The sequence below is a fragment of the Ranitomeya variabilis genome, chromosome 8 (genome assembly GCF_051348905.1).
Source record: "Ranitomeya variabilis isolate aRanVar5 chromosome 8, aRanVar5.hap1, whole genome shotgun sequence".
Taxonomy (NCBI): domain Eukaryota; kingdom Metazoa; phylum Chordata; class Amphibia; order Anura; family Dendrobatidae; genus Ranitomeya; species Ranitomeya variabilis.
This window is the reverse complement of record NC_135239.1, coordinates 211,539,174-211,562,386: the sequence shown is the minus strand read 5'-3', so window position 1 is coordinate 211,562,386 and position 23,213 is coordinate 211,539,174. Positions and strand designations below refer to the sequence as shown.

The following is a 23,213-nucleotide window of genomic DNA, read 5'->3' as shown; positions in this document are numbered from 1 at the left end:
TCCTCTGAAATACTATTGTCTGATGGGAGTGGGACCTGCACTGGATCTATCCCGCTGTGTGTGGCCTGGAAATCACTTACCAAGCCCCCAGGTGGGTACGGTGCCTCCTCCATCTCCTCATGGTCCACCTCCTCCACCTGGGTCTGACGCCGAGACCCCTCTGGTTCCTTTGCAGCACCCATGTTGTGGAATTGGTTTTCATTTTCTAGCTTTTCCCGGAAGGGCCTGCTGTTGTTTAATATTGCCGCTCTCCGGGCTTCCATGCCCTCAAGGGCAGACTTCTCTGTGCGGGAGGCTCTGTCTGCAGTTTGCCTCACCTCCTTCATCTCCTCCCGGAGTCTTCTCAGGGTCTTCCCAGCCTCCTCATCCTCGCTGAGGTACGCATGGACGCGGGAGCCATAGCTGGTAACCGGCTCCCGTGCGGCCCTAGGGCCTCAATCCTTCTGCACCGCTGCCGCTGCACCTCTGCGAGTACTCCGCTCACCCTTTGCAGCCCTCCTGGGTCTTCCTGGGCTCCTCCATGTTTTGGGCTTTGCTGGATCTGGTGACCCTCTTTGCCGGTAGCAATGAGCTCCCACCCCTCGCCGGCTTAGACCGAGGGGTGGGAGATGGGGACTCAGCCCCATAGTCCATCCTGGGTCAGAGGGGGTGGGAATTCATGGGTGAAAAAAACTGGTGACTCTCCTGGAGCAAACAAAACAGAACCTTCCTCCACAGACTACAGGCTCATAGTGGTATCTGTATGTAGTGAGCTCCTCCTAATGGTGGCTGTATAAATATGTAAGTAATGAGCTCCCCTAGTGGTGGCTGTATAAATCTATATGTTGTGAGCTCCCCCTAGTGGTGACTGTATAAATCTGTATGTAGTGAGCTCCCTCTAGTGGCGGCTGTGAAAATCTGTATGTAGTAAGCTCCCTTAAGGCTGCTTTCACACTAGCGTCGGTACGGGGTCGTCGCGCTGCGTCGGCCCGACGTACCGACGCATACTGTGAAGAAAATGCTCGACGTTGGCAGCGGAAGCAGTCTTAAGACGCTTCCGCTGCTTCATTGTAAGGTCCGGGGAGGAGGGGGCGGAGTTTCGGCCGCGCATGCGCGGTCGAAAATGGCAGTCCCGACACACAAAAAAAAGTTACATGTAACTTTTTTTGTGGCAGCGGTGCGCCAAAACACGACGCAACCGTCGCACGACGGTTGCGACGTGTGGCACTGCGTCGCAATGCGTCGGTAATGTTAGTCTATGGGGAAAAAACGCATCCTGCAGACAACTTTCCAGGATTAGTTTTTTCTCCTAAATGACGCATTGCGACGTGTAGCCAAAAACGCTAGTGTGAAAGTAGCCTTAGAGGTGGTGGTATAAATCTGTATGTCGTGAGCTCCCCCTAGTAGTGGCTGTATAAATCTGTATGTAGTGCGCTCCCCTTAGTGATGGCTGGGCCCGTTATAACCCTAGTGCCATTGCTCTTGGCCAATTTTCCTCTTGGAACGATATTTCAGCATGCACTAGTTTGGACCCTTTACAGATCAGGAAGCGCCGCAATGTGAACAAGCACAATGAGCTGCACATGGAACCAGTCACATCTGCAATTTGCGGTCTCAATTAGCCTGACTTTCAGTATGGCCATCTGAGTGGAGCTTTTGAAGTAGCGCTAGTGGCAAAAATAGATGGTGCAGATCTCCACACAATGATCAAATGAGATATGGCCCAAATAGAAAAAAAAACAGCACTACAAGCACCTCCAGTAAAACAGTGGACTGTTTATCGCCCTTTGTGTAAATACAATGTTTCAGCTCCACAGAAAATGATGAACCTTCCTCGAGGTTTGAAGAATGTTCAGTATTTTCTGCAGATCCATTAGGATCTCACCAACTTTATGACACCTGGTGATTCCCCTGAAAATCGTCTCTCCATAAATGTCCGGATTGGACTGAAACAATCATTTCCTCCTTGCGCAGTGGGAGCCTTGTGTATGATCCGCTATGGAGATATGATTACATTTATTGCTCTGAAACTTTGAGTCTTTGATTTGAGAGCAATAACCTGAAGCTGCTGCTATTAATCCCTCAGTCATTCATCCTCTCCGCAGAGAGCAGCAGGTGAGTGATGGTACATGGATACATTGTATCACAGTGTGCGGCGCTTTCTGCAGCCACTTATCCATCTCCATTTACTTCCAATGACATATCTGCATGTAAAATTTCTGACAACTTGCAGGGTCATTTGACAACCTTCCCCATGGACCAGATAGCCAGTGATGAAGATGTATCTTCTGAAAATAATGGTAATAATCCTTTTCTATAGTTTCTGGAAGTTTATGATCTGCAGCGAACATTTTCTCCCCTCTGTACCAGTCTGTCATTGTAAGTTTGTTTACTGTAAACGATATCCATAATTCTGTATGTAACACTTTCTCATGTACAGCACCATGGAATTAATGGTGCTATATAAATAAATAATAATAATATATATATACAGTATATATATTATTATTATTTATTTATATAGCACCATTAATTTATATATATATATATATATATATATATATATATATATGTATATATATATATATATAGTTTTTTTTTAGTCCATATGATTGATAATCACTTATGCAAAGATTATTTCTTCAATTTAAACCATTCTTCTGTGGAATATTTCTCTTAGATGGCAGCCAATATAACCCTGGATATGTGGAAGAGTCATCAGATTCGCCAAATAGTGAATAATTTAATTATCTATTATCTGTCCATCTATCTATTATCCATCTAGCTATTCATCTATCATCTATCTATGTATCATCTATTATCTATAATCTATCTATCCATCTATCTATCTAGCTAGCTAGACAAAGGTAAAAAGGACGGCATCACTCCATAGATTTAGAGGTGAAAAAAAGTGGATTTTATTTAGACCCACATGGCATCGCGATGTTTCGGCTCACACTGAGCCTTTCTCAAGCAGTGAGTTTGACACACAGGTGCGTATATACAGACATTATTCAACAATCATTAATTATTCACAATTACATTAAAAAGTGCAGAGAATTACATGATCTTATGGACCCTTAAAAAGTGCTTTGTGCATAAAGTGCCTTGCATATGTATATGGAACAGTGGAGGTGAATACTTTTCTGCCCAATGATGACAAAAGTATTCTCGGAGTGATACCTTTATAGGCTAACCAGAAAATAATATGTTTGCAGCTTTCAGAGCACAGCGGCTCCTTCTTCAGGCAAGATTACAAACAGATGAATAAGAAAAAAGCACAATATTTAAAGAATACTACAGCAGGACATTTGTTCAGGGGTGGGAGGTGTGATGCCTCATAAAGATAAGCCAAGGAAATGAAATTAGGCATTTCTTACAAATGGAGAGGCAGTGGGAATAATGTTCTTAGTTATCTGGAGTCCCTCTGATGGAGGTGTGAATTGTATCCATGTAGTGATTCATAAATCCAGGTGTTAAATTGAGTCCTAGTGTTATAGAATTGATCATCTTTATCAGTTTGAATTCCCAAATTTTCCTTTCCCTGTCATCCTTAAAATGACCTTTTAGTATTAAGACTTTTAAATCTGTCATACTGTGTCCAGGTCCAGAGAAATGTTTTCCCACAGGTGTGTCCATCTCATTCCTGATTGTGTGTCTGTGTAGATTCATCCTAGTTTGTCGTTTTTCATGGTTTCCCCAATATAGGCTACTTTCACACTAAAGTCGTACGACGCATGTCGCAATGCGACGTGCCGACGTACTGACACATACAGTGAAAAAAAACCACAACGTGGGCAGCGGATGCAGTTTTACAACGCATCCACTGCCCCATTGTGATGTCCAGGGAGGCGGGGGTGGAGATCCGGCCGCGCATGTGTGGTCGGAAATGGCGGACACGACACACCAAAAAACGGTACATGTAACTTTTTTTGTGCCGATGGTCCGACGCAACACGACGCATCCGTCGCACGACGGATGCAACGTGTGGCAATCCGTCGCAATGTGTCGCTAATGCAAGTGTATGGAGAAAAAACGCATCCTGCAAGCAATTTTGCAGGATGCGTTTTTTCTCCAAAACGACGCATTGTGACGTGTGTCGTACGACGCTCGTGTGAAAGCAGTCATAGAGACCTCCAGGGCACCTCGTACATTGTATCATGTACACCACGTTGGAGGATGGACATGAAAAAGAGTCCATGACCTTATAGTCCTGATTTGTGTCTGGTACACAAACTATATTTGTTCAATTCTATAACACTAGGACTCAATTTAACACCTGGATTTATGAATCACTACATGGATACAATTCACACCTCCACCAGATGGACTCCAGATAACTAAGAACATTATTCCCACCGCCTCTCCATTTGTAAAGGTACCTTCACATTAAGCGACGCTGCAGCGATAGCGACAACGATGCCGATCGCTGCAGCGTCGCTGTTTGGTCGCTGGAGAGCTGTCACACAGACCGCTCTCCAGCGACCAACGATGCCGAGGTCCCCGGGTAACCAGGGTAAACATCGGGTTGCTAAGCGCAGGGCCGCGCTTAGTAACCCGATGTTTACCCTGGTTACCAGCGTAAAATGTAAAAAAACCAAACAGTACATGCTCACCTGTGCGTCCCCCGACGTCCGCTTCCTACACTGTGTGAGCGCCGGCCCTAACAGCAGAGTGGTGACGTCACCGCTGTGCTGTACTTTCACTTTCACTTTACGGCGCTCAGTCAGTGTGGGAAGCGGACGCCGGGGGACGCGCAGGTAAGTATGTAGTGTTTGTTTTTTTTACATTTTACACTGGTAACCAGGGTAAATATCGGGTTACTAAGCGCGGCCCTGCGCTTAGTAACCCGATGTTTACCCTGGTTACCAGTGTAAAACATCGCTGGTATCGTTGCATTTGGTGTCAAACACGACGATAAACGCCGGTCTGACGACCAAATAAAGTTCTGAACTTTATTCAACGACCAGCGATATCACAGCAGGATCCTGATCGCTGCTGCCTGTCAAACTAAACGATATCGCTAGCCAGGACGCTGCAACGTCACGGATCGCTAGCGATATCGTTTAGTGTGAAGGTACCTTAAGAAAATGCCCAAGTTGATTACCTTGGTTTATCTTTATGAGGCATCACACCTCCCATCCCTTGAACAAATGTCCTTCTGTAGTATTCTTTAAATATTGTGCTTTTTTCTTATTCATCTATTTGTAATCTTGCCTGAAGAAGGAGCTGCTGTGCTCTGAAAGCTGCAAACATATTATTTTCTGGTTAGCCAATAAAGGTATCACTCCGAGAATACCTTTGTCATCATTTGGCAGAAAAGTATTCACATCGATTTTTCTGGCTAACACGGTACCACAATACAATGTGTTATTGTACATCATGATATATAGAACAGTCTAATAAATAAATAATAACGCAGCCCGGTTAACCGTATTTCGGACTGAGGACCCTGAAGCCTTCAGTAAAGAGGTAAAGAGACTGCAACCTGGTGTCCTCGTTATTTACTGCGACCTGCACCGCACCATAACATCATCACCACCCACACCTTTCACTGGGCGCCCCTCAGCAGGGTCACGGACCGGGTCTAGCCACCGTGACAACCCCAGGACTGAGACTCAGAGGCCCGGTACCGGGTACCCCTCGGCCCTGCGGCAGTGGGGGCGCCACACATACGCAATTGAAGAGTAACAACTGGTATCCATTGGGTCCACGCATGGCTTCCTCCACATTCCGTAGTTCCTGGAAAAAATCCCATTCAGTTTATTAAAGGTGTAACATCTCCTGTAGTTTCCATTTCTTGTTGAGGTCATACATCCACTCTGGTCCTCTTCCCAAGGCCGAGTTGGTGGGGTTGGACATAGTAGTTTTCTAAACCTGCTGTGCATGCCCCATCACTGATCTGCTGAGTCTGTCTGTATATCTCCCTGGTTGTGGAGCCCTGGACGGTGTCTACCAACACCAGTCCCCTGCAGCTCCCCCGGTTCCGCCGGGCTGAGTAGTATCCCACTGCTGCCACCAATTGTGGAGAAACAGGGTCAGTGAGTGCTCTCATCGGCTGGCCCGGCTGTCTTTAACAAGACTGCATGGACCAGCGCTCATAGCACTGAATGCCCGCTCTATCTCCCAGTGGGCAATACACTATACAGACAACACAGGGTTAAGGTAAAACAGTGTGGCAATACTTTATTGAACCACAACACATAATAGCAAACATAACAATCTCAGCAATTACCCCAACATAGTGCACATGACAGGGTAGGAAACAACCTAGGGGTTTTCAGCTCTGGTTGGAAGGACACAGATCTGATCCAGTGACCATCTCTGCACCATGGATACATTTGGAGAAAGCCAGGATTAGGACTCGCTGGTCGCCTGGTTCCAAGGAGATGGTCAGATAAGCCAGGTGGTGACTCTCGTGTCAACTAGCTTTGGACCTTGTATGGACTCTATGGACAGTTCTTGGTCATTTCCCTACGCTTGTCGTTACCTCTTCTCTGTGTGTATATCACAGGTGGAATAGCGCCCCTGGGAGCTCTGACGTCATGTCAACTGGCTTTTGACCTTGTACGGACTCTATGGACTGTTCTCTGTCATCTTCCTACGCTTGTCGATATCTCTTCTCTGTGTGTATATCACAGGTGGAATAGCGACCCTGGGAGCTCTGATATAACATCTACCAATATCCCGGCGAGACAACGGAAGAGTAAGACCCTGTCATGTGCACTATGTTGGGGTAATTGCTGAGATTGTTCTGTTTGCTATTGTGTGTTGTGGTTCAATAAAGTATTGCCGCACTGTTTTACCTTAACCCTATGTTGTCTGTGTAGTGTATTGCCCACCGGGAGATAGAGCGGGCGTTCAGTGGTATGAGCTGTGGTCCATGCAGTCTTGCTAAAGACAGCCGGGCCAGCGGACGAGAGCACCCACTGACCCCATTTTTCCACAACACCCAATTATACACTTCTGCTCCTGATATCATGCCTGCCTTTTTAGAAAACACCAGTGATTGTCTTACCGCTGTCTCTAACATCATGTCCTCCCTCTATCTGAAACTGAACCTGTCAAAAACTGAACTCCTCGTGTTCTCTCCCTCTACTAAACTACCTTTGCCTGACATTGCCATCTCCGTGTGTGGTTCCGCCATTACTCCCAAGCAACATGCCCGCTGCCTTGGGGTCATACTTGATTCCGAGCTTTCATTCACCCCCCACATCCGATCACTGGCTCGCTCTTTTTATCTGCATCTCAAAAACATTTTGAGAATTCGACCTTTTCTTACTTTCAACTCTGAAAAAACTCTTAATGTTTCTCTTATTCATTCTCGTCTGGACTATTGTAACTCTCTACTAATCGGCCTCCCTCTTACCAAACTCTCCCCTCTTCAATCTGTCCTGAATGCTGCAGCCAGGATCATATTCCTCACCAACCGTTACACTGATTCCTCTACCTTGTGCCAGTCATTACACTGGTTACCCATCCACTCCAGAATCCAGTACAAACTTATTACCCTCACCCACAAAGCGCTCCATGGCTCAGCATCACCCTACGTCTCCTCCCTGGTCTCAGTCTACCACCCTACCTGTGCCCTCCGCTCCGCTAATGACCTCAGGTTAGCATCCTCAATAATCAGAACCTCCCACTCCTGTCTCCAAGACTTTCCATGTGCTACGCCAATTCTTTGGAATGCACTACCCAGGTTAATTTGATTAATCCCCAATACCCAAAGTTTTAAGCGTGCCCTAAAAACGCATTTCTTCAGACTGGCCTACTGCCTCAATGCATTAACCTAACTATCTCTCAAGTTCTCACATGCTTCATGCAGTTAGTAGCCCTCTGTGTCTGTACTGTTACATAATTAGGCTGATAACTGGTTCATGCAGCTTTACATGAACACCCGATCCTTACACTATTGCTGGTCCGAACAACGAAAGCAATTGTTGCCATCCACCTCTCGTGTCTCCCCTTTTTCTTTATAGTTTGTAAGCTTGCGAGCAGCAGGGCCCTCATTCCTCTTGGTATCTGTTGATCTATGTGATTTTTGTTATGCTGTAATGTCTATTGTCTGTACAAGTTCCCTCTATAATGTAAATTGCTGCGGAATATGTTGGCGCTATAGAAATAAAATTATAACACTGAAGACTTTGGCGGTCAGCCATTTACACCAAGACTTTGTGATCTCCCCCATCATGTCACTGATCACATGATCCTGACATCACACAGGTCCTGTAAGGACATTGCAAGGGGAGATATGGTGGACCCCCTCCCACCCACTCTATGTAGGTTCACTAAAACCAGCCCATCATATAACTTTATATAAACTGTCCCAAGACACAGTGTGCTGGAGGAAACTATTCTAGTTTTACATCACTGACGCCATCATGCGCAATGACACATATCCCCCTCCATCACTTCACCAGTGACTCTGTCACACTATCTATCTATCTATCTATCTATCTATCTATCTATCTATCTATCTATCTATCTCCTACTATCAATCTATTTATTATTTATCTGTTTATTGATTTGGTCTACTTCTTTTTTCTTGTTAACAGATGAAACCTTTGAGTCTCCCACAGAAGAAGACATTACTGCACAGTAAGTTTGTATGTATAATTTCCTGGTTTTGGACGTAACCAATGTCACTAATTAATTATTAATTTTCACACTGATAATTTGACTAGAATAAAATGTAACAAACTTCACCTGCTTTCCTGATCTTATCAATTTGGCAGTAAATATACAGTGGATACCGAAAGTATTCAGACCCCTTTATGTTTTTCACTCTTTGTTTCATTGAAGCCATTTGGTAAATTAAAAAAAAAAGTTTATTTTTTATCCCATTAATGTACGCTCTGCACCCCATCTTGACTGGAAAAAAACAGAAATGCATACATTTTTGAAAATTTATTAAAAAAAGAAAAACTGAAATATCGCATGGTCAGAAGTATTCAGACCCTTTGCTCAGACACTCATATGTAAGTCCCATGCTGTCCTTTTCCTTGTGATCCTCCTTGAGGTGGTTCTACTCCTTCATTGGAGTCCAGCTGTGTGTAATTACACTGATAGGACTTGATTTGGAAAGGCGCACACCTGTCTATATAAGACCTCACAGCTCACAGTGCATGTCACACCAAATGAGAATCATGAGGTCAAAGGAACTGGCCAAGGAGCTCAGAGACAGAATTGTGGCAAGGCACAGATCTGGCCAAGGTTACAACAGAATTTCTGCAGTACTCAAGGTTCCTAAGAGCACAGTGGTCTCCATAATCCTTATTTGGAAGAAGTTTGGGACCACCAGAAGTCTTCCTAGATCTGGCTGTCCAGCCAAACTGAGCAGTCGTGGGGGAAGAGCCTTGGTGAGAGGTAAAGAAGAACCCCAAGATCACTGTGGCTGAGCTCCAGAGATGCAGTAGAGAGATGGGAGAAAGTTCCACAAAGTCAACTATCACTTCAGCCCTCCACCAGTCAGGCCTTTATGTCAGAGTGGCCCGACAGAAGCCTCTGCTCAGTGCAAGACATATGAAAGCCCGCATAGAGTTTGCTAAAAAAACACATGAAGGACTCCCAGACTATGAGAAATAAGATTCTCTGGTCTGAGTAGACGAAGATAGACCTTTTTGGTGATAATTCTAAGCGGTATGTGTGGAGAAAACCAGGCACTGTGTTGTGAATTCCGTTCTCGGGCTCCCTCCTGTGGTCGTGAATGGTACTTTGGTGAGTTCGGTCCTTGGACACCCTCTGGTGGCTTTGAGTGGAACTGCTGATCTTTGAGGTTGGCTTTCTCAGCTGCCCTCGCTTATTGCTTCTGCTGGCTTCCCTATTTAACTCTGCCCAGGTCGTTAGTTCATGCCAGCTGTCAATGTCTTAGTACTGGTTCAGATCTCTCTTGGATTTCTCTGATGACCTGTCTACTCCAGCAGAAGCTAAGTCCCTGCTAGTTCATTTGTTGTCCATTTGTTTTTGAGTATATTTCTCAGCACATGCTATGTTTCTAGTCCAGCTTGCTATTATGATATTTCCTTGCTAGTTGGAAGCTCTGGGGGTGCAGAGCTGCACCTCCACACCGTGAGTCGGTGTGGAGGTCCTTTTGCACACTCTGCGTGGTTTTTGTAGTTTTTAATACTGACCGCATAGTTCCTTTCCTATCCTCTGTCTATCTAGAGAAGATTCGGCCTCCTTTGCTAAAATCTGTTTCATTCCTGTGTTTGTCATTTCCCTCTTAACTCACAGTCATTATTTGTGGGGGGCTATCTTTCCTTTGGGGAATTTCTCTGAGGCAAGGTAGGCTCCTATTTCTATCTTTAGGGGTAGTTAGCTCTTAGGCTGTGAAGAGGCGTCTAGGGAGAGTTAGGCACGCTCCACGGCTATTTCTAGTGTGTGTGATAGGATTAGGGATTGCGGTCAGTAGAGTTACCACCTCCTCAGAGCTTGTCCCAGGTTTTCCGTTTTAACCATCAGGTCATTCTGGGTGTTCCTAACCACCAGGTCCATAATAGTACAGCTGGCTCAAAAGTGTTAATGCATCTCAAAAGAGGGATAAGAGAAGTTCTGAGTCAATTTTTTTTTCTTTGCAGCTTGTTTTGTCTTTCTTTTCCCCTTAACCTCTGGGTGGTTAAGGACTCAGGTGTAGATATGGATATTCAAGGTTTGTCCTCTTGTGTGGATCAACTCACTGCACGGGTACAAAGTATTCAAGATTATGTAGTTCAGAATCCGATGTTAGAGCCTAGAATTCCAATTCCTGATTTGTTTTCTGGGGATAGATCTAAATTTCTGAATTTCAAAAATAATTGCAGACTGTTTCTTGCTCTGAAACCCCGCTCCTCTGGTGACCCCATTCAGCAAGTAAAGAGGGATTGAAGCTTGAGGAGGAGAATTTGCATATTCCAGGTGCCTTCTGGGAAAAGCGAAGAGTCTCCCTCAGCAAGAAGATCGTTGGGTACAGCCGGGACCAGCTGCTTGGAAAGCATCACCAAACCTTACGGCACGCGAATTTTTGCCTGTGGGACATTATTGCAAGAAATCTTGGCTGAGTAGATTACACAAGAAGGAAAACACACAGCAAGTCAGCAGGATCTAGGAGCAACATGGCAGATGTGACAACCTACATGGTGAGCTGCAGCATGTGCTACATGTTCACAGATCGACCAGAAGAAGAATCCAATTTCACCTGTCAGAAGTGTAGACTAGTGGCCCTTTTAGAAGAAAAGGTGTGGGGTCTGGAAGAAAGAATAGCAACTTTGAAACTCATCAAAGAGAATGAAGACTTCCTAGACAGAACAGAAGCATCTCTACTGGTCACAGAAGTTGAAAAAAGTGTCAGAGAACCTCCAAAAGCAGATGAGTGGAAGCATGTGACCAAAAGAAGCAAGAAGACCATGGAGAAATCACCAACCACACAACTGAAGAACCGATATCAAATCTTTGTAGAGGATGAAGATGGCACACCTAAGGATGAAGCACTACCAGCAAGCAAAAAAGAAAAGGGTACACAGCAACAAGTGACAGCAAAAAGTACAGCCAAGAAGCAACGAAGAGTGGTGGTGGCGGGAGACTCACTACTGAGAGGCACAGAAGCAGCCATCTGCAGACCGGACATAACCGCAAGAGAAGTATGCTGCCTTCCAGGTGCGATGATCAAGGATGTGACCGATAGGATACCAAAGCTCTTCAGCTCCAAGGACGTCCACCCATTTCTTCTGATACATGTTGGCACCAATGACACGGCAAGGAAGGACCTACCAACAATCTGCAAGGACTTTGAAGAGTTGGGGAAGAAAGTAAAGGAGCTGGATGCACAGGTAGTTTTTTCTTCTATCCTTCCAGTAGACGGGCATGGCACCAGGAGATGGAACAGGATCCTTGATGCGAACAACTGGCTAAGACGATGGTGCAGACAACAAGGATTCGGATTCCTGGACCACAGTGTGAATTACTTGTACGATGGACTCCTCGCCAGAGACGGACTACACCTCAACAAACCTGGGAAACACACATTTGCCAGAAGACTCGCTACACTCATCAGGAGGGCGTTAAACTAGAAGAAGAGGGGACGGGAAGAAAAACATTAGACTCGAACAAAGAAGACCCAGGAAAACATACTCAGAAGGGAGGTAAGAACATTTCTAAAACAATCCACAGCGAGGAGATTGGAACAAAACAAAATCCTCTAAACTGCATGCTCGCAAACGCCAGAAGCCTGACAGACAAGATGGAAGAACTAGAAGCAGAAATATCTACAGGTAACTTTGACATAGTGGGAATAACCGAGACATGGTTAGATGAAAGCTATGACTGGGCAGTTAACTTACAAGGTTACAGTCTGTTTAGAAAGGATCGTAAAAATCGGAGAGGGGGAGGGGTTTGTCTCTATGTAAAGTCTTGTCTAAAGTCCACTTTAAGGGAGGATATTAACGAAGGGAATGAGGATGTCGAGTCCATATGGGTCGAAATTCATGGAGGGAAAAATGGTAACAAAATTCTCATTGGGGTCTGTTACAAACCCCCAAATATAACAGAAATCATGGAAAGTCTACTTCTAAAGCAGATAGATGAAGCTGCAACCCATAATGAGGTCCTGGTTATGGGGGACTTTAACTACCCGGATATTAACTGGGAAACAGAAACCTGTGAAACCCATAAAGGCAACAGGTTTCTGCTAATAACCAAGAAAAATTATCTTTCACAATTGGTGCAGAATCCAACCAGAGGAGCAGCACTTTTAGACCTAATATTATCTAATAGACCTGACAGAATAACAAATCTGCAGGTGGTCGGGCATCTAGGAAATAGCGACCATAATATTGTACAGTTTCACCTGTCTTTCACTAGGGGGACTTGTCAGGGAGTCACAAAAACACTGAACTTTAGGAAGGCAAAGTTTGACCAGCTTAGAGATGCCCTTAATATGGTAGACTGGGACAATATCCTCAGAAATAAGAATACAGATAATAAATGGGAAATGTTTCAGAATATCCTAAATAGGCACTGTAAGCGGTTTATACCTTGTGGGAATAAAAGGACTAGAAATAGGAAAAACCCAATGTGGCTAAACAAAGAAGTAAGACAGGCAATTAACAGTAAAAAGAAAGCATTTGCACTACTAAAGCAGGATGGCACCATTGAAGCTCTAAAAAACTATAGGGAGAAAAATACTTTATCTAAAAAACTAACTAAAGCTGCCAAAAAGGAAACAGAGAAGCACATTGCTAAGGAGAGTAAAACTAATCCCAAACTGTTCTTCAACTATATCAATAGTAAAAGAATAAAAAATGAAAATGTAGGCCCCTTAAAAAATAGTGAGGAAAGAATGGTTGTAGATGACGAGGAAAAGGCTAACATATTAAACACCACCTTCTCCACGGTATTCACGGTGGAAAATGAAATGCTAGGTGAAATCCCAAGAAACAATGAAAACCCTAGGGTCACCAATCTAACCCAAGAAGAGGTGCGAAACCGGCTAAATAAGATTAAAATAGATAAATCTCCGGGTCCGGATGGCATACACCCACGAGTACTAAGAGAACTAAGTAATGTAATAGATAAGCCATTATTTCTTATTTTTAGGGACTCTATAGCGACGGGGTCTGTTCCGCAGGACTGGCGCATAGCAAATGTGGTGCCAATATTCAAAAAGGGCTCTAAAAGTGAACCTGGAAATTATAGGCCAGTAAGTCTAACCTCTACTGTTGGTAAAATATTTGAAGGGTTTCTGAGGGATGTTATTCTGGATTATCTCAATGAGAATAACTGTTTAACTCCATATCAGCATGGGTTTATGAGAAATCGCTCCAGTCAAACCAATCTAATCAGTTTTTATGAAGAGGTAAGCTATAGGCTGGACCACGGTGAGTCATTGGACGTGGTATATCTCGATTTTTCCAAAGCGTTTGATACCGTACCGCACAAGAGGTTGGTACACAAAATGAGAATGCTTGGTCTGGGGGAAAATGTGTGTAAATGGGTTAGTAACTGGCTTAGTGATAGAAAGCAGAGGGTGGTTATAAATGGTATAGTCTCTAACTGGGTCGCTGTGACCAGTGGGGTACCGCAGGGGTCGGTATTGGGACCTGTTCTCTTCAACATATTAACGATCTGGTAGAAGGTTTACACAGTAAAATATTGATATTTGCAGATGATACAAATTATGTAAAGCAGTTAATACAAGAGAAGATAGTATTCTGCTACAGATGGATCTGGATAAGTTGGAAACTTGGGCTGAAAGGTGGCAGATGAGGTTTAACAATGATAAATGTAAGGTTATACACATGGGAAGAAGGAATCAATATCACCATTACACACTGAACGGGAAACCACTGGGTAAATCTGACAGGGAGAAGGACTTGGGGATCCTAGTTAATGATAAACTTACCTGGAGCAGCCAGTGCCAGGCAGCAGCTGCCAAGGCAAACAGGATCGTGGGGTGCATTAAAAGAGGTCTGGATACACATGATGAGAGCATTATACTGCCTCTGTACAAATCCCTAGTTAGACCGCACATGGAGTACTGTGTCCAGTTTTGGGCACCGGTGCTCAGGAAGGATATAATGGAACTAGAGAGAGTACAAAGGAGGGCAACAAAATTAATAAAGGGGATGGGAGAACTACAATACCCAGATAGATTAGCGAAATTAGGATTATTTAGTCTAGAAAAAAGACGACTGAGGGGCGATCTAATAACCATGTATAAGTATATAAGGGGACAATACAAATATCTCGCTGAGGATCTGTTTATACCAAGGAAGGTGACGGGCACAAGGGGGCATTCTTTGCGTCTGGAGGAGAGAAGCTTTTTCCACCAACATAGAAGAGGATTCTTTACTGTTAGGGCAGTGAGAATCTGGAATTGCTTGCCTGAGGAGGTGGTGATGGCGAACTCAGTCGAGGGGTTCAAGAGAGGCCTGGATGTCTTCCTGGAGCAGAATAATATTGTATCATACAATTATTAGGTTCTGTAGAATGACGTAGATCTGGGGATTTATTATGATGGAATATAGGCTGAACTGGATGGACAAATGTCTTTTTTCGGCCTTACTAACTATGTTACTATGTTACTATGTATTATTATTTCTTTGTTGCGTGGCGACCCTCAAGACTGGGCATTCTCCCTTGAGCCAGGAAATCCTGCATTGCTTAATGTAGATGCATTTTTTCTAGCACTTGGATTGCTTTATGACTAACCAAATTCTGTGGATCAGGCAGAGAAAATCTTGCTGGCTCTATGTCAGGGTCAGGATGAAGCAGAAGTATATTGCCAGAAGTTTAGAAAGTGGTCTGTGCTTACACAATGGAATGAGTGTGCCCTGGCAGCAATTTTCAGGAAGGGTCTTTCTGAAGCCCTTAAAGATGTTATGGTGGGGTTCCCCACGCCTGCTGGTCTGAATGAATCAATGTCCTTGGCCATTCAGATTGATCGGCGTTTGCGTGAGCGCAAAGTTGTGCACCATTTGGCGGTGTCCTCTGAGCACAGGCCTGAGCCTATGCAATGCGATAGGACTTTGACCAGAGCTGAACGGCAAGAACACAGACGTCAGAATGGGCTGTGTTTTTACTGTGGTGACTCCACACATGCTATCTCTGATTGTCCTAAGCGCACTAAGAGGTTCGCTAGGTCTGTCACCATTAGTACTGTACAGCCTAAATTTCTCTTGTCTGTTACTCTGATTTGCTCATTGTCGTCCTACTCTGTTATGGCATTTGTGGATTCGGGCGCTGCCCTGAACTTAATGGACTTGGAGTTTGCCAGGCGCTGTGGTTTTTCCTTGGAGCCTTTGCAGAGTCCTATTCCCTTAAGGGGAATTGACGCTACGCCATTGGCCAAGAATAAACCTCAGTACTGGACTCAGCTGACCATGTACATGGCTCCCGCACATCAGGAAAATATTCGTTTTTTGGTGTTGCATAATTTGCATGATGTTGTCGTGTTGGGTTTGCCATGGTTACAGGTTCATAATCCAGTACTGGATTGGAAATCAATGTCTGTGACTAGTTGGGGTTGTCAAGGGATACATAGTGATGTTCCTTTGATGTCAATTTCTTCTTCCACTCCTTCTGAAGTCCCTGAGTTTTTGTCGGATTACCAGGATGTATTTGATGAGCCCAAGTCCAGTGCCCTACCTCCTCATAGGGATTGTGATTGTGCTATTAATTTGATTCCTGGTAGTAAGTTCCCTAAGGGCCGACTTTTCAATTTGTCTGTGCCAGAACATGCCGCTATGCGGAGTTATATAAAGGAGTCTTTGGAGAAGGGGCATATTCGCCCGTCTTCATCACCCTTGGGAGCAGGGTTCTTTTTTGTGGCCAAGAAGGATGGCTCTCTGAGACCTTGTATAGATTACCGCCTTCTCAACAAAATCACGGTCAAATTTCAGTACCCTTTGCCTCTGCTGTCTGATTTGTTTGCTCGGATTAAGGGGGCTAGTTGGTTTACCAAGATTGACCTTCGAGGGGCGTATAATCTTGTGCGTATTAAACAGGGCGATGAATGGAAAACAGCATTTAATACGCCCGAGGGCCATTTTGAGAACCTGGTGATGCCATTCGGGCTTTCTAATGCTCCATCTGTGCTTCAGTCCTTTATGCACAACATCTTCCGGAAGTATCTGGATAAATTCATGATTGTATATTTGGATGATATTTTGGTCTTTTCAGATGATTGGGAGTCTCGTGAGGCAAGTCAGGATGGTATTCCAGGTTCTTCGTGCTAATGCCTTGTTTGTGAAGGGGTCTAAATGTCTCTTTGGAGTTCAGAAGGTTTCCTTTTTAGGCTTCATTTTTTTCCCTTCTACTATCGAGATGGACCCTGTTAAAGTTCAGGCCATTTATGATTGGACTCAACCTACATCTGTGAAGAGTCTTCAGAAGTTCCTGGGCTTTGCTAATTTTTACCGTCGCTTCATCGCTAATTTTTCTAGTGTGGTTAAGCCTTTGACTGATTTGACGAAGAAAGGCGCTGATGTGGTGAATTGGTCCCCTGTGGCCGTTGAGGCCATTCAGGAGCTTAAACGTCGTTTTACTTCGGCCCCTGTGTTGCGTCAGCCAGATGTTTCGCTCCCTTTTCAGGTCGAGGTTGATGCTTCTGAGATTGGGGCAGGGGCTGTTTTGTCTCAGAGAAGTTCTGATGGCTCTTTGATGAAGCCATGTGCTTTCTTTTCTAGAAGGTTTTTGCCTGCTGAGCGTAATTATGATGTCGGCAATCGGGAGTTGTTGGCTATGAAGTGGGCATTCGAGGAGTGCGACATTGGCTTGAGGGCGCCAAACATCGCGTGGTGGTCCTGACTGATCACAAGAATCTGACTTACCTCGAGTCTGCCAAACCGTTGAATCCTAGACAGGCTCGATGGTCGCTGTTTTTCTCCCGTTTCGATTTTGTGGTCTCATACCTTCCGGGATCTAAGAATGTGAAGGCTGATGCCCTTTCTAGGAGTTTTTTGCCTGATTCTCCGGGAGTTCCTGAGCCGGCTGGTATTCTCAAAGAGGGGGTGATTCTGTCTGCCATCTCCCCTGATTTGCGGCGGGTGATGCAGGAGTTTCAGGCTGATAGACCTGACCGCTGTCCAGTGGAGAAACTGTTTGTCCCTGATAAGTGGACTAGTAGAGTTATTTCTGAGGTTCATTGTTCAGTATTGGCTGGTCATCCTGGGATTTTTGGTACCAGAAATTTGGTTGCTAGGTCCTTTTGGTGGCCTTCCTTGTCACGGGATGTGCGTTCTTTTGTGCAGTCCTGTGGGACTTGTGCTCGGGCCAAACCTTGCTGTTCTCGTGCCAGTGGGTTGCTTTTGCCTTTACCTGTCCCGAAGAGGCCCTGGACGCATATTTCCATGGATTTTATTTCTGATCTTCCTGTCTCTCAAAGGATGTCTGTCATCTGGGTGGTTTGTGATCGGTTTTCTAAGATGGTCCATTTGGTACCCTTGCCTAAATTACCTTCCTCCTCTGATTTGGTTCCATTATTTTTCAGCATGTGGTTCGTTTGCATGGCATTCCGGAGAACATTGTGTCGGACAGAGGTTCCCAGTTTGTTTCTAGGTTTTGGCGGTCCTTTTGTGCTAAGATGGGCATTGATTTGTCTTTTTCTTCAGCGTTCCATCCTCAGACAAATGGCCAAACCGAATGAATCAATCAGACCTTGGAAACCTATCTGAGATGCTTTGTTTCTGCTGATCAGGATGATTGGGTGACCTTCTTGCCATTGGCCGAGTTCGCCCTTAATAATCGGGCTAGTTCGGCTACTTTGGTTTCGCCTTTTTTTTTTAATTCTGGTTTTCATCCTCGTTTTTCTTCAGGGCAGGTTGAGCCTTCGGACTGTCCTGGTGTAGATTCTGTGGTGGACAGGTTGCAGCAAATTTGGACTCACGTAGTGGACAATTTGACATTGTCCCAGGAGAAGGCTCAACGTTTCGCTAACCGCCGTCGCTGTGTTGGTCCCCGACTTCGTGTTGGGGATTTGGTTTGGTTATCTTGTTCCTATGAAGGTTTCTTCTCCTAAGTTCAAGCCTCGTTTCATTGGTCCTTATAAGATTTCTGAAATTATCAATCCTGTGTCGTTTCGTTTGGCCCAGCTTCTTTTGCCATCCATAATGTGCTCCATAGGTCGTTGTTGCAGAGATATGTGGCACCTATGGTTTCTTCCGTTGATCCTCCTGCTCCGGTGTTGGTTGAGGGGGAGTTGGAGTATGTGGTGGAGAAGATTTTGGATTCTCATATTTCGAGACGGAAGCTTCAGTACCTGGTTAAATGGAAGGGCTATGGTCAGGAGGATAATTCCTGGGTTGTTGCCTCCGATGTCCATGCTGCCGACTTGGTTCGTGCCTTTCATTTGGCTCGTCCTGATCGGCCTGGGGGCTCTGGTGAGGGTTCGGTGACCCCTCCTCAAGGGGGGGTACTGTTGTGAATTCCGTTCTCGGGCTCCCTCCTGTGGTCGTGAATGGTACTTTGGTGAGTTCTGTCCTTGGACACCCTCTGGTGGCTTTCAGTGGAACTGCTGATCTTTGAGGTTGGCTTTCTCAGCTGCCCTCGCTTATTGCTTCTGCTGGCTTCCCTATTTAACTCTGCTCAGATCGTTAGTTCATGCCAGCTTTCAATGTCTTAGTACTGGTTCAGATCTCTCTTGGATTTCTCAGATGACCTGTCTACTCCAGCAGAAGCTAAGTCCCTGCTAGTTCATTTGTTGTTCATTGGTTTTTGAATATATTTCTCAGTTCATGCTATGTTTCTAGTCCAGCTTGCTATTATGATATTTCCTTGCTAGCTGGAAGCTCTGGGGGTGCAGAGCTGCACCTCCACACCGTGAGTCGGTGTGGAGGTCCTTTTGCACACTCTGCGTGGTTTTTGTAGCTTTTAATACTGACCGCATAGTTCCTTTCCTATCCTCTGTCTATCTAGAGAAGATTCGGCCTCCTTTGCTAAAATCTGTTTCATTCCTGTGTTTGTCATTCCCCTCTTAACTCACAGTCATTATTTGTGGGGGGCTACCTTTCCTTTGGGGAATTTCTCTGAGGCAAGGTAGGCTCCTATTTCTATCTTTAGGGGTAGTTAGCTCTTAGGCTGTGAAGAGGCGTCTAGGGAGAGTTAGGCACGCTCCACGGCTATTTCTAGTGTGTGTGATAGGATTAGGGATTGCGGTCAGTAGAGTTACCACCTCCTCAGAGCTTGTCCCAGGTTTTCCGTTTTAACCATCAGGTCATTCCGGGTGTTCCTAACCACCAGGTCCATAACAGCACTGCTCATCACCTGCCCAATACAATCCCAACAGTTAAACATGGTGGTGGCAGCATCATGCTATGGGGGTGTTTTTCAGCTGCAGGGACAAGACGACTGGTTGTCATTGAAGGAAACATGAATGCGGCCAAGTACAGAGATATCCTGGATGAAAACCTCTTCCAGAGTGCTCTGGACCTCAGACTTGGCCAAAGGTTCACCTTCCAACAAGACAATGACCCTAAGCACACAGCTAAAATAACAAAGGAGCGGCTTCAGAACAACTCTGTGACCATTCTTGACCGGCCCAGCCAGAGCCCTGACCTAAACCCGACTGAGCATCTCTGGAGAGACCAGAAAATGGCGTCCACCAACGTTCACCATCCAACCTGACGGAACTGGAGAGGATCTGCAAGGAAGAATGGCCGAGGATCCCCAAATCCAGGGGTGAAAAACTTGTTGTATCATTCCCAAGAAGACTCGTGGCCGTACTAGCTCAAAAGGGGCTTCTACTCATTACTGAGCAAAAGGTCTGAAGACTTATGACAATGTGATACGTCAGTTTTTCTTTTTTTATAAATTTGCAAAAAATTCTACATTCATGGGATTTTTTCAGTCAAGATGGGGGCAGAGTGTACATTAATGAGAAAAAAATGAACTTTATTGAGTTTACCAATGGCTGCAATGAAACAAGGAGTGAAAAATGTAAAGGGTCTGAATACTTTCAGTACCCACTGTAGAAACTGCTGCAAATTCCTTGTTTTACATTGTTATTATTTGCAGGTAAATGAATTGCCGCAGGATTCACCCCCTTAATTATGAGCATTACCTCTGGCATTTCCATTGACAGGGAATAGAGCTCCATTCACACAGGACGCTCACATCCTCATCTCTGCATCAGTTGGACCCCAGCAATCAGACATTTATCACCTATTCCATGGATACTTGACACATTTTTAGTGGGCTAAATCCCCACTAAATGTCAGTCCTTTTTGTAGTATCACTAGAGACCTATCATTGAGGTCCTCTACACACATTGATGCCTTATACATACCTCCCAGGAAAGGAGGGACACCTTGCGAGTGCTCAGTGCGCCACAGCAATTTATTTTACTGCTAAGCGACCACCCCAAGACCACCCAATGCAGCCACACAGAACTTGTGTCCCTAGTGAAGCCTTTTAGTGTTCCCATACTGTTTTGATATCCCAGTATGGCCCCCATGCAATATGATGTCCCTATGATACATACCCCTCCACACAGTATGATGACACCAACAGCCCCGAACACATTTGACGTCCCCATATCATGATTCCCCCATGTTGCCCCCACACAAATATTATGATTCCCACAGTATGATGCTCATCATACTGCCACCATACATGTATGATGCCTACACTTTGTATCCCTTACACATTATGATGCCTCCCACATAATATAATGCCTCCACAGTGCCCCCCATACAGCATAATGCCCTCACACGTCACGATTCAGTTTTTGATTCGTGGCAGCTCTGGTTCCACTCTACTTTAAAAGTAGGTTTTTTCCTTTCAGGTCCAGTGGGGGTTAATGTCCGTTTTCCCTTCCGCTCTTAATCTGGTGTAACTGCAGAGTTGCTGGGTCAGCTGATGTGGGTGGTGACCACTCCCATCATCCTTTAAATGGTCACCTGATGCATCAGCTGACTGTTCGTGATAAAGTTTCTCTAGGGAGACCAATCTTGCAGGAGTAGCTCAGGGTATGCCAACTCCCATCATCTTATAGGCCTCCCTTGGTTGAAGAAATACAATCCAGTCATAGATTGACGGTCCAGGGAAGTAGTCAGTTGGGACGGGTTGTGTAAGGACTGCTGCCTGGGAGCTACGATCTCTGCCGTCCTTCTCCAACCTACCCCTTCTTCCCCGGTGGGGGCAGCTGTTGTGAACTCTGTTTTCGGACTCCCTCCTGTGGTCGTGAGGGGTACTGTGTGAGTTCTGTCTTTGGGCTCCCTCTGGTGGCTCTTTTGTTATTCTGCAGGTCTGTGGCTGGGACCACCTGTCTCGTTACCTGCTATTCAGGTTTCCTATTTAACTCACCTGGACCTTCACTTTTTGCCTGCTGTCGTTGTATTCAGTACTGGTTTGGATTTCTCCTGACTTCATTCGTTACCTGTCTCTTCTGTGAAGCTAAGTTTTGCTAGTTCATTTTTGCTCATCTTGTATAATATGTTTTTCAGTATATGATGAGTTCAGTCCAGCTTGCTAATATGTGATACTCTCGCTTGCTGGTAGCTCTGGGGTGCAGAGTTTCTCCCCTCACATCGTTAGTTGGTGTGGGGGTTCTTGCATTCTCTGCATGGATATTTTTGGATAGGGTTTTTTACTGACCGCACAGATTCTTTGCTATCCTCTTTCTGTTTAGTGATTAGCGGGCCTCCTTTGCTGAACCTGTTTTCATTTCTATGTTTGTGCTTTCTCCTTAACTCACCATTATTATTTGTGGGGGGCTGTTCTAAACTTTGGGGTTATTTCTCTGAGGCAAGTGAGGCTTTTATTTCTCTCTAGGGGTAGCCAGTTTCTCAGGTTGTGAAGAGACGTCTAGGAATTTAGGTACATTCCACGGCTGCCTATAGTGTGTGCGGTTAGGATCAGGTTTGCGGTCAGTCCAGTTACCACATCCCCAGAGCTCGTCCTATGTTCTCTTACTTAGCTGGTCAGATTTGTGATCCTAAGCCACTAAGGATCATAACAGTACAACAGGCCATAAAGTGTTAAATGCATCGCAGAAGCGGGATAAGAGAAGTCCTGAGTGCATTTTTTTTTCTTTGCTGCAGTTTGTCTAGCTTCTCTCCTCCCCTTAATCTCTGGGTGGCTCTGAGTTCAGCTGCAGACATGGATATTCAGAGTTTGACTTCTAGTATGGACCATCTTACTACAAGGGTACAAAGCATTCAGGATTATGTCATTCACAGTCCTATGTCAGAGCCTAAAATACCTATTCCTGAGTTGTTTTCTGGAGATAGATCTAGTTTTTTGAATTTTAAGAATAATTGCAAGTTATTCCTTTCTTTGAGACCTCGTTCCTCTGGTAACTCTGCTCAGTAGGTTAAAATTATTATTTCCTTGTTACGTGGTGACCCTCAAGATTGGGCATTCTCCCTGGCGCCAGGAGATTCTGCATTGCTGAATGTGGATGCGTTTTTTCTGGCGTTTGGATTGCTGTATGAGAAACCTAATCTTGTTGACCAGGCAGAAAAAGCTTTGTTGGTCCTCTCTAAGGGTCAGGATGAAGCAGAGGTTTATTGTCAGAAATTTAGAAAGTGGTCGGTGCTCACTCAATGGAATGAGTGTGCCCTGGCAGCAATTTTCAGAAAAGGTCTTTCTGAAGCCCTTAAGAATGTTATGGTGGGGTTCCCCACGCCTGCGAGTCTGAATGAGTCAATGGCTTTGGCCATTCAGATTGATCGGCGTTTGCGGGAGCGCAAACCTGTGCACGATCTGGCGGTGTTATCTGAACAGAAACCTGAATCTATGCAATGTGACAGGACTCTGACCAG

General features: G+C 45.0%; 1 protein-coding gene across 1 annotated transcript in view; it reads left to right on the top strand.

Moving 5' to 3' along the window:
• The first annotated feature begins 1,960 nt into the window (after positions 1–1,960).
• LOC143788729 (protein SSUH2 homolog) overlaps positions 1,961–23,213 on the top strand; it is a 254,020-nt gene continuing 232,767 nt past the window's right edge. The window contains exons 1-4 of the mRNA XM_077278585.1: positions 1,961–2,094; positions 2,213–2,279; positions 2,660–2,713; positions 8,535–8,577. Coding sequence (XP_077134700.1) covers positions 2,234–2,279; positions 2,660–2,713; positions 8,535–8,577 — 143 coding nt within the window. The 5' untranslated portion in view covers positions 1,961–2,094; positions 2,213–2,233. The remainder of the gene's footprint in view (positions 2,095–2,212; positions 2,280–2,659; positions 2,714–8,534; positions 8,578–23,213) is intronic.